We start from the raw sequence: 13583 nt of genomic DNA, 5'->3' as shown, positions 1-13583 counted from the left end.
CTCTGAGCTCTTCTCCAGTGGGATTGATTTTCTTAAGAATAATGGTTGTTTTTTTACCATGACGTGCAGGCTAAATTTTCATCTTCTGGCTGTAAATAAGCATTTAAAAATGTAGTATGCGTTCTGTCGTATGATCTGGATATTATATCGTGAATAAGATAGCACATTTGTTAGATGATAGACATTTAGGTCATAATTTATTTTTGTTTTTACTTTAAAAAATAGTCTCGATCCAGACAAGAAGATCCAGAGCAATTAAGGTTGAAACAGAAGGCAAAAGAGGTAAGGTCTTTTAGTCAAAAATCTTTACGCTTGGAAATAGATTCTTTTTTTTTTTTTAAAGATTTTATTTATTTATTTGACAGAGAGAGAGACAGTGAGAGAGCGAATAGGTTCTTACGTAACCTAATCGTCCAGCCAAAGAAAGGGGAGGAAAGGTGGCATTTCTGTGACGAAGTGATAGGAGATGTTTGCAGAGGTGCAAACTTTGCCCTCCTCAGGGTGGCAGTAATTCTCATTGCGTGCCTTCAGCCTTTACACATACACAGTTTGTTGTATTTTCTGAGCTGCTCAAGATGAGCATCTGTTTTGGTTTATGATTTTTCTGATTGTAGGATAAGCTTAACCATTATAGTCAAAACAGTAAAGAAATTTTAATTTAGACAATTTCCAAAGATCCTTTGCTGTTACTTTTGTAGTAAAAGGTAACGTGCATGAAATGATAGTCTCGTTTCTCTTTCAAAACGAAGATGCAGCAACAAGAGCTGGCTCAGATGCGGCAGCGTGATGCCAACCTCACCGCCCTCGCCGCCATCGGGCCCAGGAAAAAGAGGAAAGTGGACTCCCCAGGACCGGGCTCGGGGACAGAGGTACGCAGCGCAGCAGTGCTCGAGGGCGTGTGGGGCCCGGGAGCACCTCTTGGCTCAGCTCTCCAGGTGGGCGGACACAGCCGAGGACCGGCCTTCTTACATTTACGTGCAGCGCTTCCTTGGAATATTTGCATGACACTCACGTCGGCTTGTCGTGGAGATGCCCTGAGCTGGCGGTTCTGTCCGCGAGGAGGTTTGCTGGCCGGGGTCGGGTGCCGTGAGGTTGGACCGCCGGCGGAGGGAGCGCGGGCAGACTCTGTCGGAAGGGTGGCCTGGAGGAAGGAAAGGGGCCCTTGCCCATTTCTGTTTGTCCAGTTCTGTTAGTTTCTTGTTTTGTTCGTTGTGATATCTTTATGTGGTTACAAGCCCAGCCTCAGAGTGTTGTTACTTTTGCTTAGATCGTCACTAGTTTTTTAAGTAAATTACGAGAAGAAAGCACACGTGGCCTTTCCCGCTGACACGAGGCCACGGCTTCTGGTGGTGTGGTGCTGGTCCGGGCTTGCACTAGCAGCGTTTCCCTCGGCCTGAAGGGCAGCACCCAGCGCTTCTTGTGTGGTACGCTGATGATGGGTTCTCTCGGCTTCTGTTTACTCGAAAGGGCCAGTGTTTCTCCTTCAATTTCGAATATTTTCCCTGAATATAAAATTCTGGGTTGACAGTGTTTTTCTCATTTAAGATTTATTTTCTTCTACATTGTTGGATAAGCTGAGCGTATCCAGGTAGATGTCATTTAATTTTCGGGAAGGACACACTAAGGATACGTGTGCCCAAGGACCGGGCACCCTTCATGCTCTGCGCTTTCTCGCCTGTTCCCTGGGCACGCCTGTCTTACTGCTGACGTCTTTCACGCCTCCAAGGACACTCCCACTTGAATGCTGGGCTGTCTTGTTCCAGGTCACAAAAAAGGTGGGAGCATGTTTCCCAAAATTGCAAAACTCTTATTCTTAAACCTGAGAAACAGCTGTAACATCCATCTGACCTTTGTTCTCCCGTGAAAGGGGCAGCTCTGTTGTCTTCCTGGCCCCACCGAGGTTTACGCTTGTGCCCCGCACCTGCTGCTTCTCCCTTCTCTGGCTGCTTTGAGATTATCTTCTCAATTTCTAGAAGTTTGGGTTGTGTTTGGACTGGGTTCTGTTGACATTTAGCCTGCTGGGGGTTCTTTGATGTGTAGGTCAGTGTTTTTCCTCAAATTTGGGACATTACGGCCTTTATTTCTTCAAAATTTTTTTTCTGCTCCAGTCTGTTTTTTCCGAGTGGGGTTTCCAATTACACGTATGTTGGACCTGATGATGTTGCCCGTGGGTCTCTGACACTGTTCAGTTTTCTTTCATCTTTCTTCTCTGTGTCCTCACAGGGACAGTCTCTCCTGGTTTAAGTCTTCAGACCCCACGGGGTTGTGTCGTTGACAGAGAGTGAAGCCCGCCCAGTGAAGCTCTCACTTGCTGGTGTTTGGGCCTCTGGGGTGTCTAGTCAGTCTCTCTCAGGGTTTCTGACTCTTTGCTAAGATTCCCTGTCTGCTCACGTATTGAGAGCGCATCTCCTGGGCCATCATGCCTTTGGCCTGTGTATAAAAGCTGATTTAGTGCATTTTCGAGGCCAGCGTCTGGGCTGCCTCAGCGTCAGTCTCTGGTCCCTGCTTTTCTCCCCAGTGGTGGGTCTCGTGTTCCTGTTTCTTTGCATGTCTAGTGATTGTTGCTTGACGCTGGGTATTGTGGAGGACAGGATGAGAGACCAGCTTTGTCCTCTTCTCAAGAGTGCTGGTTTTTGTTTCAGCAGGTGGTATCTGGACTTGGATGCTTTGTTTTTCATTTTGGTGTCGGTGCCCCTGGGACCTAGTGGGAATCCCCTGCACCCTCTGCCTTCCCTGTCCAGGTTTGGTCTTAGGCTTTGTCGGGGTGGCTCTTATTCTCGGGAAAAAGCTTTCGTCCCAGGGAAAGGCCTTTTGACGTCTCGGCTGGGTGGGCTGGGTGCCAGGGTGGGAGCAAGGACTTCCTGCTCGGGTGGGCTGGGCTGTGACGTGGCCTGTCATAGCCTGCACACGATCTTCACTCACGGCTGAAGTCGTGCGTGGTCTAGCTGTCCCATCTTTGCCTCTATCCCGTTCACCCTCCCTCGGCGTTTGTTCCTTGAGTGACTGTGATTAGCACTGGTGGTGTCTGTGCAGTCCTTTTGGTTTTCTGAGTCTCATTCTCTGCCACAGTCTTTGGGATAGTTTGTGGGAACAACATCCCCAAGTTCTTAGACGTGGATGACAGTTTGTGTCCTGTGTACCTAAAGATCTGTGTTGATAGCCTTCGAATCCTTGGCTCCATTTTCTTACCTTGAGAACCGTAACCGTGTTACCTTGGATATTTATTCCCGGCGTAAAATGTTGCTCTTCAAGCCTGATGATGGTTTAATTTTATTTTTCTTGTGTATCATGTGTTCTTTTTGCCCAAAGGATTCTTTTTTTTTTTTAAGAGTCTTTAATTTTACTTGGAATTGGTTATTCTGGGTTGAGTCCCTCTAACAGCAGTTTCAGGTGTGCTTTTATTCGGGAACACCTTCTCTCCTGTTGGGTTTACTCGGCTTCCTCTTTGGGGCTCCCAGCTGTGGGACGTTGTGTTGACTTTGCTGTCGGCATTCATGCTTCCCTCCAAGCTGCTCCTGCCTCAGGGCCTCTGTCGGGCTCGAGGCTCTGCTCTTGTGGTTTGGCCTTCGTTCCTCAGTTTCCTTTCTAATTTTTCCTGACTCTGGCACCTCCTGAGTTCTGCGGATTCCAGCTTATGTTGTTCTCTCATGACTGCTACCATTTTCTTAATATCTTTTAAGTTGTTTTATGGTAGAACATTACAGTTTCGGTCTGTTTTTTTAATACGCATTCATGGTGTTTTCCGTTGTCTGTTGAGATGTCATTCATCCTCCTTACCTTCTTTTTCCTAGTACTGACTCGTGTGGGATTTGGCCTTAGTGCTCTCCTGTTCTCCTTTCATGTGAATTTAGTTTTCTTGAACTTTTAGGAGGAGGTGTCTGAGGTCGTCTGTGAACTGCTCGGAGCCCCTCTGACGTGGTCTTTATATGGTGATGGAGGCGCGGCTGCTTGTCTCTCAGGCCCACGGCACTGCTCCCCTCCCCTCCGTGCTCCCAGACTGCGCTCGGTCTCCACTGCCCCTGTCCCGCTCGGCTTCGATATCCCACCTCACGGTCTTGTCTGCGTGAGGCCCTCAGCCGCTGCCTGCCTTTCCGAAGACCTGCTGGCTCCTGGGGTTTCCAGGCCTGGTGGTGCCCGTTTATGTTTCTCTAGCTTGTCCTGCACAGTTTTGTGGTACCATTCAGGCTTGTGGTTGCCTGAGGCTTATCTCCGCTGACTTTGCTCTAAATACCGTCTGCTCGTTTTAGGTTTTGCCGTCTGGTTGCATAAGTCTTACGTGGGCCTTTGGGAAGATCAAGAAACTGCTGCCCCTGTTGCTGCCTTCCCAGAATGTAGTGATTTACTTTAAAAAATACAGCTTCATTTAATTGAAAATAGTTTCAACCTGCAGAAAAGTTGGAGGAGTAGCACAGAGCTCCATGAGTTTAGGTTCTTGGTTCTGAACGTTGCATCCCACGCACCTCATCACGTGTCTCACGTGTACGTGTGTGTGAGTGTGTGTACTGCATGTATGTACCGTATGTAGTCTTCCTGTGATGGGATATCCTGCACCCCCGAAGGCCGGCACTGTGAGGCGCTGTCTGGCACGATGCCGCACAGCCTCCCGGGCGGGAAGTCCTCCTGTCCTCCCACCTGCTCCCACCTTGCCCGCGACCCGGCAGCATCTTTGGCTCCCAGCAGGGACGTGTGGGGCGTCCGGCTGGCATGCCACATGATTCTGTCCGAATGTCCCCGTTCTGGACAGTGCTGAAGAGGACGGGATTGCGTGTGTAGGTGACCCTCCGGCTGGGTCCGGTGACTGGCAGAGACGCCTCCCGTCTCGATGGGCACTCTGTTGTTGAGTCCATCACATCGGGAGGCCTGCGTGTGGGGACCTTCCTGCTGGCCGCACCATGGTCACGGGTTCACTCGGCTCAGCCACGTTCCCCAGGGTCTCCTCCGTGGTTCCGCCAGCGTTTGTGGGCATTGAGTAAGGAGACGTTCCAGGCCCCTCCTCCAGCCTCAGCATCCACTGCTGACGCCCGCCAGGCTCCGTGGCCACCATCAGAGGTGCCAGTGGTGCCTTCTGCATTTGCCAGTTGTCTTCTGCATACGAAGAGCTCTCCCTCCTCCGTCCATCCGTCCATCCGTTTGTCGGCTCACCACAGTGGCAGGGACCGTGGACACCTGTTGTGTTCAGTGGGTTGTAATCAATACTCTCGTTATTTCTAGATGTGGGCAGTGGAAGCTCCTTCAAGCTGGTTTCTATATCCTTTTGAAGTGTCTCCCTCGTTGTTGAAGCATCCTGGTCTGACTGGCCTGAGTGGCGTCCCGGAGCCTCTGGGGCTTCCCCGCCCCTCCAGCACTTCGCCAGGAACCTGGTTCCCTTCGGGGAGGGGGGATGGCGTATGGAGGCCGGGCTCTGAGCTCTGTGTGTGCTGGATGCTGCGGGGCTCCCCCTTTGCAGGCCCGGGGGTGCTCGTGCAAACACAGGTGTGCACGCGTGCGTTACCACCCTTCCTGCATCCGAAACAGCCCTCTGCGCTCCTGCCAATATCCTGATGGTAGCCTGCACGCGGGGCTGCTTCCCAGCCGCCCCCTCTCCTTGCTCATGAGTCCTTCGTGAGAGCTCAGGTTCCCGTTGTTGCCAGTGGGTCTGGCCTTCTGCTCCACGGGACCAGCTCCCTAGCCGCTTTGGCTGCTGGGGTCTTGGTGCCAGGAGGGGTGGGAGGCAGATAGGAAGAGCCTATTGACTAACTTTGACTCGGGTGTTAAGATGTGTCCAGAGCGCGTGCTACAGAGTAGGAAAGGCGAATGCTTCCAGGCCCACAGGGGGAGCTGGGCGCGAGGCAGCACCTGGCGAAAGCGCGGGCACCCTGCACAACACAGTGGAGGGAAGCAGGTCGCCAAAGACCATCCGGGGGGGTTCTTTCGTACGTTGTCGCTTCTGCCTGTTTTTGGACTTTAGGGGCATGCTTGTGCCTTTCTTCACCAGAGGTGGTGCTCAGTTCCTTAGTTCCTTTTTTTTAGTTTAGGAGTATTTCTTTGGGATATGTCTTTTTTAAAAAACTGTTTATTTTGAACTAATTTTAGACCCATGGAAAAGTTAGGGAAATATTAGAGTGCTTCTCTGTACCCCTCACTGCACTCCACCAATATGAGTCATCGGTGTGATAGACTGTTAACAAGACCTTATCTGATTCTGTTTCTCAGATTTTAATTTTTTAAAATTATAATGAACTTTATGTTTTAGAGCAATTTTAGGTTCACAGCAAAACTGAGTGAAAGTACAGAGGTTTCCCCCGTGCCCACTGCCCCCACACACGCATGGCCTCCCCGTCGTCCACATCACTCACCGGAATGGTGTATGTCGCACAAGGATGAGCCTACACGGACCGCCGTCGTCACCCAAAGTCCGTGGCTCACCCTCGGGTCACCCTGGGTGCCGTGCGCTCTGCGGGCGTGGACAGACGCATCGTGACGTGCGTCCAGCTTTAGAGTGTCATACAGAGTAGTCTCCCTGCCCTGAAACCCCCACTGCCCTCACCCCACCTCCCGCCACCCCAACGACCACTGGTCTCTTTACGTCTCCGTCCTGGTGCCTTCTCCGGAAGGTCACAGGGTTGGATTCCCACGGCGTGTGGCCCTCTCAGATGGGCTTCCTTCACCGAGTGACACGCGTCTGGTTTCCTCCCTGTCTTCTCAGGGCTTGAGAGCTCATGTCTTGTCCGCCCTGGATCCTCTCCCACCGTCTGGATGGACCACGGTGTATTTGTCCATCGCCTGCTGAAGGACGCCTTGGTCGCTTCCAGGTTTTATCAACTGTGAATAAAGCTGCTTTAAACACCCGTGTGCAGGTTTTGCGTGGACGTGAGCTTTCAACTCTTCTAGATAAACACCACGGCGCATGATTGCTGGATCGTAGGATGAGAGTGTGTTTAGTTTTGCAAACATTGCCTTCCAAACTGCCTTCCGAAGAGGCTACGCCATGTTGCCTTCCCGCCGGCAACGCACGAGAACCCTGCTGCCCCACGTCCTGGCCCGTGTTCAGTGTCATCGGCGTTGTGGGTTTGGGTCCTTCTGATGGGCATGCAGACGTCTTACTGCCGTTGTCATGGGCATTTCGCTGATGACACGGGACGAGGAGCATGTGTTCGGATGCTCGTCTGCATGTCTTCTGTGGCGAGGGGCCCGTTCGGGTGTTGGGCCCATTTTTATTCAGTTTGTTTACTCTTGTTGAGTTTTGTGAGTTCTTTGCATAGTTTGGGTGATAGCCCATGACCAGATACTTCTTTTGTAAATATTTTCTCCATGCTTGATTGTCACCATTTTCCCACGGGTGACCTTTTCCTGTCATGGGATCTCACCCAGGACCTGTGGTTCCTCAGTTCTTCCCTGTCTTTCCTGATCTCGATGCTTGTGAAGTGTGCGGGTCACTTATTTGGTACAAAGTCCCTTAATTTGGGTTCATCCTGTGTTTCTTCATGATTAAATCCAGCCTCCATAATTTTGGCTAGAATGTTTCCAAACTGATCTGGTTCCCGTGCGTCACATTGTCCGATAACTTCGACCTCTTGGCTCAAGTGGCGTCCGCCAGGTGGAGGTGCCGTGGGCCCCTGCCGTCCCTGTCCCGCTGTCTCTGTAGTGGTGGCCATACTGTCTGCCTGGGGCGGGTTTTCTTTTTCCTGCCCCACGCGTGGCAACTGCCCTTCTGCTGTAGAGGGAGCTGTCCCCTCTGCCCTCTTCCCCCTCCTGCTTGCTCACTCAGTGACTTACCTGTGTGAGCGTGTGTGCTTGCTTCTTCCGTGGGGGATCCTCTGTCACCACTGTCCACATTTGGTTGCCCACGTGGCCCCAGCTTCGGCGGCGGCGAGCTCCTATGTCCTCTCATGAACCCTCATTTTTTGAAGACTTCTTTCTTTCTCACATTACAGAATGTTCCAGACTTTGCTTATGGTTTTCCTGCTGTAACTATGGAATCAGCGCTGGTTCCTTCTGTTGGCTGTGCTCCTGGGTGTCCTGTCCCCAGGCCCCCTCGAGGGCCACATGCACACATGCTCGCTCGTGCTTGCTGTTTCTGTTCCTCTGTCTCTGCACTGAAAACAGCGGCTTGTATGTGGACCCCAGGTTCTCTTCTGCCGCCACAGGCCTCCTCTGGGCCGTGCCTTGCTGCTTATGTGAGAAACCTGGTTTTCGTGGTCCTCAGGTACTTATTTGTTCAATCCTAATTTACAGGTAAAGAAGTTTCAGAGTTGCTAAGCCCTGTGAGAAAGAGCCATACTAATTATTTAGAATATTTCTGTACCGTTCTTTTTATACCTACAACATCCAGTCAAAATTCTGCATTTCAAAGTTACTTAGATGGGTTTTCTTGCTGTGGTTCTAATTGTTAATTTGTAGTACAGTTTAGTCATTTCAGGTTCTTTTGTTGCTGTTTGTATTTCGTGTTGGATTCCCCCACATCTTGGTTGATTTGAATTGTTTGATTTAGGGGGTGGAGCATTGCCGGGGTTCTAGGGATCAGAGCTGTGGAAGCCCTGCAGACACAGAGTGCTGTCCTCACCCCCCCACCCCCCGTTCCCGTCCCCCGTCTGCAGTCCGTCACCACTCAGCGCACCCGCGTGCATTTTCTTACATCCCCCTCTTACCTTCCTTGAAGGGCCATGTGCAGGCACCCTTTGCATGTGCTGTTCTCACTAATATATTCCGGAATTGATTTCTTTTCAGAAAGACCCTCCTCATTCTGTTCTATAGCAGAACTGAGCGTACTGCGGCTGGTTGACCTTTGTCTCCCTTGTGCACAAGCCGTGCGGTGTCCGGTAACCGTGTGCCCGAGCAGCTTTGCACTGCTGAGGGCGTCCCGTAGCGGGTGAAGTGAAGTGCACGGCTAGTCTTGTTAGGAGGCGCCGGGCTCCAGGCTCCCCTCCGGAAGATCCTGCTGCTGTGTTCCCCCAGCCGGGTAGCAGGGTCCTCCCCTCGCCTCCCCTGCACTGTGTGTGGTCCTCGTTTTAGATTTTGCCAGTCTGACGGGGGATATGGGTAATCCGTTTCATGGATGTGCTTGAATAGGCACGTTCTCATGATAGGGTGGAGAGCTTGATATGCTGACCGATTTTCGGAATCCTTGCTTATTTTTGTCCATTTGATGTGTTTTGTCCTAAGTGTGGTGACCTAAAGTCTCTTTTATTAGTGCGTTTCTGTTTTTATCTCCTGTGTCTCCTGCGGTTTTTGCTTTGCGGCGTTGGGGGGGCTGTGTGCACTGTTATCTGGTACCTAACTGTTCGAAGCTTTTCTTTTAATAGATGAATGAATGAAGCCCATTCACCTTTATTGATGGTGACCAACATGCTTGGTCTTTTCTCTTTCATGATATTTTTATAATTATGTATATTTTTTATGTTTGCTGTGATCATCCTCCTCTAAAGTGTATATTCTTTGTTCTTTAAAATTTTTTGTTTGTATTGAGGAAGGTTTATAATTATATTTGGGTGGTTATTTTTGCATGCAAACCTTATTAAATATCTTCTGTCCCTTGGTTTTTCTTAACTGTTCAGCTTCTTGGTTCCTGTTGGTTCTGAGCTCCAGTCGCTGCCCCCCAGCCGCCAGTGAGCCTGTCCACACTGTGTTGTTGTCTATTCCCTGGCTCTCCGCTTCCTTGTTACAATACACGACCTTCCACCTTACCCCCCCACCTCCGCATTAGTGTAAGGTACACATTTCTGTGTAAGTGCTTATCCCCATCTCATTGTCGTGGTTCCCCCACCCACCTCTTGCTTGGATGGCGCCTGCCCTGCGGCAGAGCCCCTGGGCAGGCCTTGGTGCAGGGTCCCCTGACGTTTATATGTGGAAAACGGTTCTTTTGTGGCTTTGATAGGGAGGACAGTTTGGCTGGATATAAAATCCTTGGTTTACACTTTCTTTCAGTAATTTTGTGTATGCTCATCCATGGTCACCTCACTTTGTAAGTTGGTTTTGAAAAGCCTGATGCCAGGTCAGTTTTCTTACCTTTGTAATTTATTTTCTCTTTTTACCTGGAGGCCTCATCTGTTTCTTTGAAAAGTAATAGTTTTGTGAGGATACATCAGAGTTGATAGAATGCAGATTTTAGTCTCTGTTTTCCCAGAATGTTCTCTTGGATTCTGGTTTCAGTGTCTCTTGTGCTCCGTAGTGTTTTCCTTCTTCAGAGGCTCTGATAACGCAGTACTAGCCTTTGCTGGTCTGCCGCCCCCGCCTTCCCTGGGCCTGTCGTTGTGTGTGCCCCTCGCTGGCCCGCCTTTCTTCACGGTTTCCCTCCTTGGCACCTTGTAGTTAACTTTACTCATTTCTGACATATTGTTTCCTTTTCATTTTTTTCTTGCATTTAGTCAACTCTTATATTTTTCTGTTTTTAAGATATTTATTTTAGAGAGAGAGAGAGAGTGTGCGTATGAGTGGGGGAGGGAGAGAGAGCATCCTAAGCAGACTCCACACTGAGCGTGGAGCAGCCCTGAGATCACAACCTGAGCCGAAACCAAGATTTGGATGCTCAACTGACTGCACTACCCAGGCACCCCTCTGTTTTTTCATCTACTTCTTTGTTACTATTTCCGGTTTTGATTCAGAGCAATTTTCATGTCCTCAAATGCTCAAGTACGTTTTTTGTTGTTGAAAGGTCTGTCTTACAGTGTTCTTGTTTTTCCAGACAGAACTGGTCTCTGATGTGTGTGGAATTCCATTTTCTGACTTTTTGCGGTGGTTCTTTATGGATTTGCTAATCTTCCTCCTGTTCATTTTTGTGGTAGTTGGGGGTCTCGCAAGACTCGCGGTCTGATGGCGCCCTCTTCTGCCAGTGCTGGAATGTTGCGTAGCGTAGCTGGTTTTTGGTTTGTGTTGGTTGTAGGGGGGGGTCATGTGTCCTTTGATGGTGGGGTTCCTGTCTTGTGGGACCCTAAGTGTCCCTTTACTTCCTTCCCTTTCAGCACCTGGTTTTCAGATGGCCCTTGTCAGAGGCTCTGTTTTCCGAGGACTCTGCCCACGCCTGTCCCTGTGTCTGTGCTCTGGGCGCTCAGACTGGGGTGGACCAGCAGCCATTCTGGGCTGGCTTTTGCTGGACCATGGCCCCTCACGGTCTCCCTCATCTGTCTTTGCTCTGTGGGTGCAGTGGGGCCCTGCTGAGGATGGGCCAGTTCTGCTCATTTGGGGTCCTTTTGGAGCAGGGTGCTCCCCGTCTTCACATTATGCTGATGGAGTGATATCTGTATAGATTGGTGTTTCCCTTCTTGTTCTGAGTTTTTTGGGGAGAGAGAGGGGAGCTGCTGGGGTGACTCGATGGCAGCACGCTGTCTCCCCCTCCCGTGAGTGGTGTGCATCCTCCTAGGGTGTGAGTACCTGAGTATCTTTACCGCGGCTGCGTCTGCGCAGGTGTGTCTGTGTTCTGGACGGTGAGGGCGCAGAGATGGGTGTAACCGAGTTTGGGAACCGCGCCATCGCGAGGGCGAGCAGAGGAGCCGTTTGTCCAGCTGAAGCCGGGGGCGTGGGAGCAGCCTTGAGAGTCACCTCGCCTGGGAGCCACCTTGCTGTGCTTCCGGGCCGCCAGGAATCGGGCTCCCCAGCCCCTGAGGTGGAAATTTCGCTGAGGCAGTTCCCGAGGGGCCCGGGGCTGGGGGCGCCTGTTCTCAGAGTCGTGGGAAGCTCAGAGCCGTGCCAGGGGCCCCTCCCCCAGTGGGTCATGCGCCGCCTCTGCACAGCTCTGGGCTCCCAAGAGTGAGGCTGACCCCACAAGCCAGGTGGGATGTGGACGGAAGGTGTTTTTTCTTTCCATTTGGTTTTGCATCAGGTGTTTGTTGGCTGTCAGATTGATTGTGGCATTTTGACCATGGAAAGGTTAGCTTCCTTTTGTCAGTCTTTCCAATGGTCCTGTGACAGGGAGGCTCCACTTCACTTGCCAAGGAGGAAGCACTGGAGTCTACGTGCTACCGCCAAGGTTGTTTTTTTTTTTTTGTTTCTAGCCCCAGGGCCTGCAAAAACAAAGCAAACTAAACAGCCCTTGATGGGGTGTGAATGTTGGTGAAGTTGGTCCTGCGCACCACTGCCTCCCAGGCCCGACATTGGCCCTTGCCTGGCAGAGTGTTCTGTTACTCTCCGTCCGCAGGGGAGGCAGGCGGCTCAGGGCCCCTCCCTCAGGCTCTGCCCGCCCTGCCCGGCTGGCCCCACGACCCTGGAGGGAAGGGAAGACGGTGAAGACGTGTCCTTCCATTTTGGTGTGAAATGGAAGAAACAGTGCTTATCCCATGTAATTAGAAGTACTTTGACTATCAAGTAGGATATCTTTGAACATAGGCTATTTGTAAAAGTTCATAGAACCACGAGAAGTTACAGTTTCTCACTGACCTTTAGAGCGTGCGCGCTGCCTGGACCTGAGGGAAGCGCGCAGCCAGCCGTCCTGGGCCGTGCTGACACATGCCCATCAGAATGCTTTGACACCAGTTTTGATTTCTAAAATATATTGCAATAAAGCATTATTTATCTTGGTTTCTGACTTTTAGCACCTGTTAATTTGCACCTGAAGCGGGTACCTCACCCTTGTCCCACCCGTTTTGGCTGTTGAGCTATTTGGAAAGTAGGAACATCACATGTGGTCCAGAATTGGCCACGAGTGTTGCAGAGGTATTTCAGTCCGTCGTGTAAGGAAGGGCCTTTGCTCTCCACGTGGCCGCACCTGTCCCCGTGAACCTTGAGGTCATGAGTGGTGTCTGCAGGGGAGGGGAGGAGGGAAGGCTGCTGTCGGCGGGCAGCTTTCTTTCCAGAAACTGGCCTCTGCTTGGGCCTGCTGGGCTCTCCCTGTGGTGTGCGGGGTCCAGAGTAGCGGGCCCGGATGGCTGCCATGCTTGCGTACCTCCTGTTCCTGCAGACTTTGTTTTCATCACACGCCTTTGCAGGGGCGCTCTTTGTGTCTTGCACGAAACGCTTTAGGGCTGTTGCCTAGACTCAGGGAAACGCCAAGAAAACCTGAATCGTTCTTTGAAACGAGGAAAAGTAGCCACCACAGGGACTAGCCTGGAGGAGGGATCTTGGCGGGTAAGGGTGTCTGAAGGGGGTGTGAAGTAGTGTAATTGAGGTTGAAGGTGCGCGCGCACAAGGACACGAACAGCCGTGCCCCAGCCTGGTGGAAGGGGACTCAGGTGGCGATGGACCAGGTGCCCAGAGCGCGGTGTGCTGGGTGCTGTGGTCCTCGCCTGCCACCTGCTGGCCGGCTCCCAGAACTGTGGCCTGGTCTGGGCAGGGCTCTTCCGCTGTCGGGGAATTCTTTCCTCCCACCTCCTTAAACTTGAGAACAAGCTGTAAAAATATCCTTGTCACGTTTGCACCTGAAACATACCTGAGTGACTTTAACCATCAGAATACAGACTTAGTTTCCATTCCGAATGGAAAAGCGAGCGCCGTCTAATTGGGAGTTGTGTGGTTTGAGGCCCTGGAGCATCGGATGGAGACGCAGTGCTGGAACCACAGGACGTGGAGGCTGGGTGGCCATGATGCCTCCAGGAAAACGGCCCCGGTGACTCCGTGTCCGTGAGCAGGCGTCAGAGACTCGCAGAAACTCGGCCTTTCCTCCAGCGGTGCAGGCC

The 13583-nt window shown here is 51.4% G+C and overlaps 1 protein-coding gene across 1 annotated transcript in view; it reads left to right on the top strand.

Annotated features, from left to right (window-relative positions):
- TAF4 (TATA-box binding protein associated factor 4) overlaps nucleotides 1–13583 on the top strand; it is a 29767-nt gene that overhangs the window by 14204 nt on the left and 1980 nt on the right. Inside the window, exons 13-14 of the mRNA XM_035025506.1 lie at nucleotides 226–282; nucleotides 750–869. Of these exons, the coding sequence (XP_034881397.1) occupies nucleotides 226–282; nucleotides 750–869 (177 nt within the window). The remainder of the gene's footprint in view (nucleotides 1–225; nucleotides 283–749; nucleotides 870–13583) is intronic.

Source organism: Mirounga leonina, unplaced genomic scaffold, assembly GCF_011800145.1.
Source record: "Mirounga leonina isolate KUSES-001 unplaced genomic scaffold, KU_Mleo_1.0 Mir_195, whole genome shotgun sequence".
NCBI classification, from domain to species: domain Eukaryota; kingdom Metazoa; phylum Chordata; class Mammalia; order Carnivora; family Phocidae; genus Mirounga; species Mirounga leonina.
The sequence above is the reverse complement of the archived record's forward strand: the minus strand, read 5'-3'. Positions and strand labels throughout refer to the sequence as shown.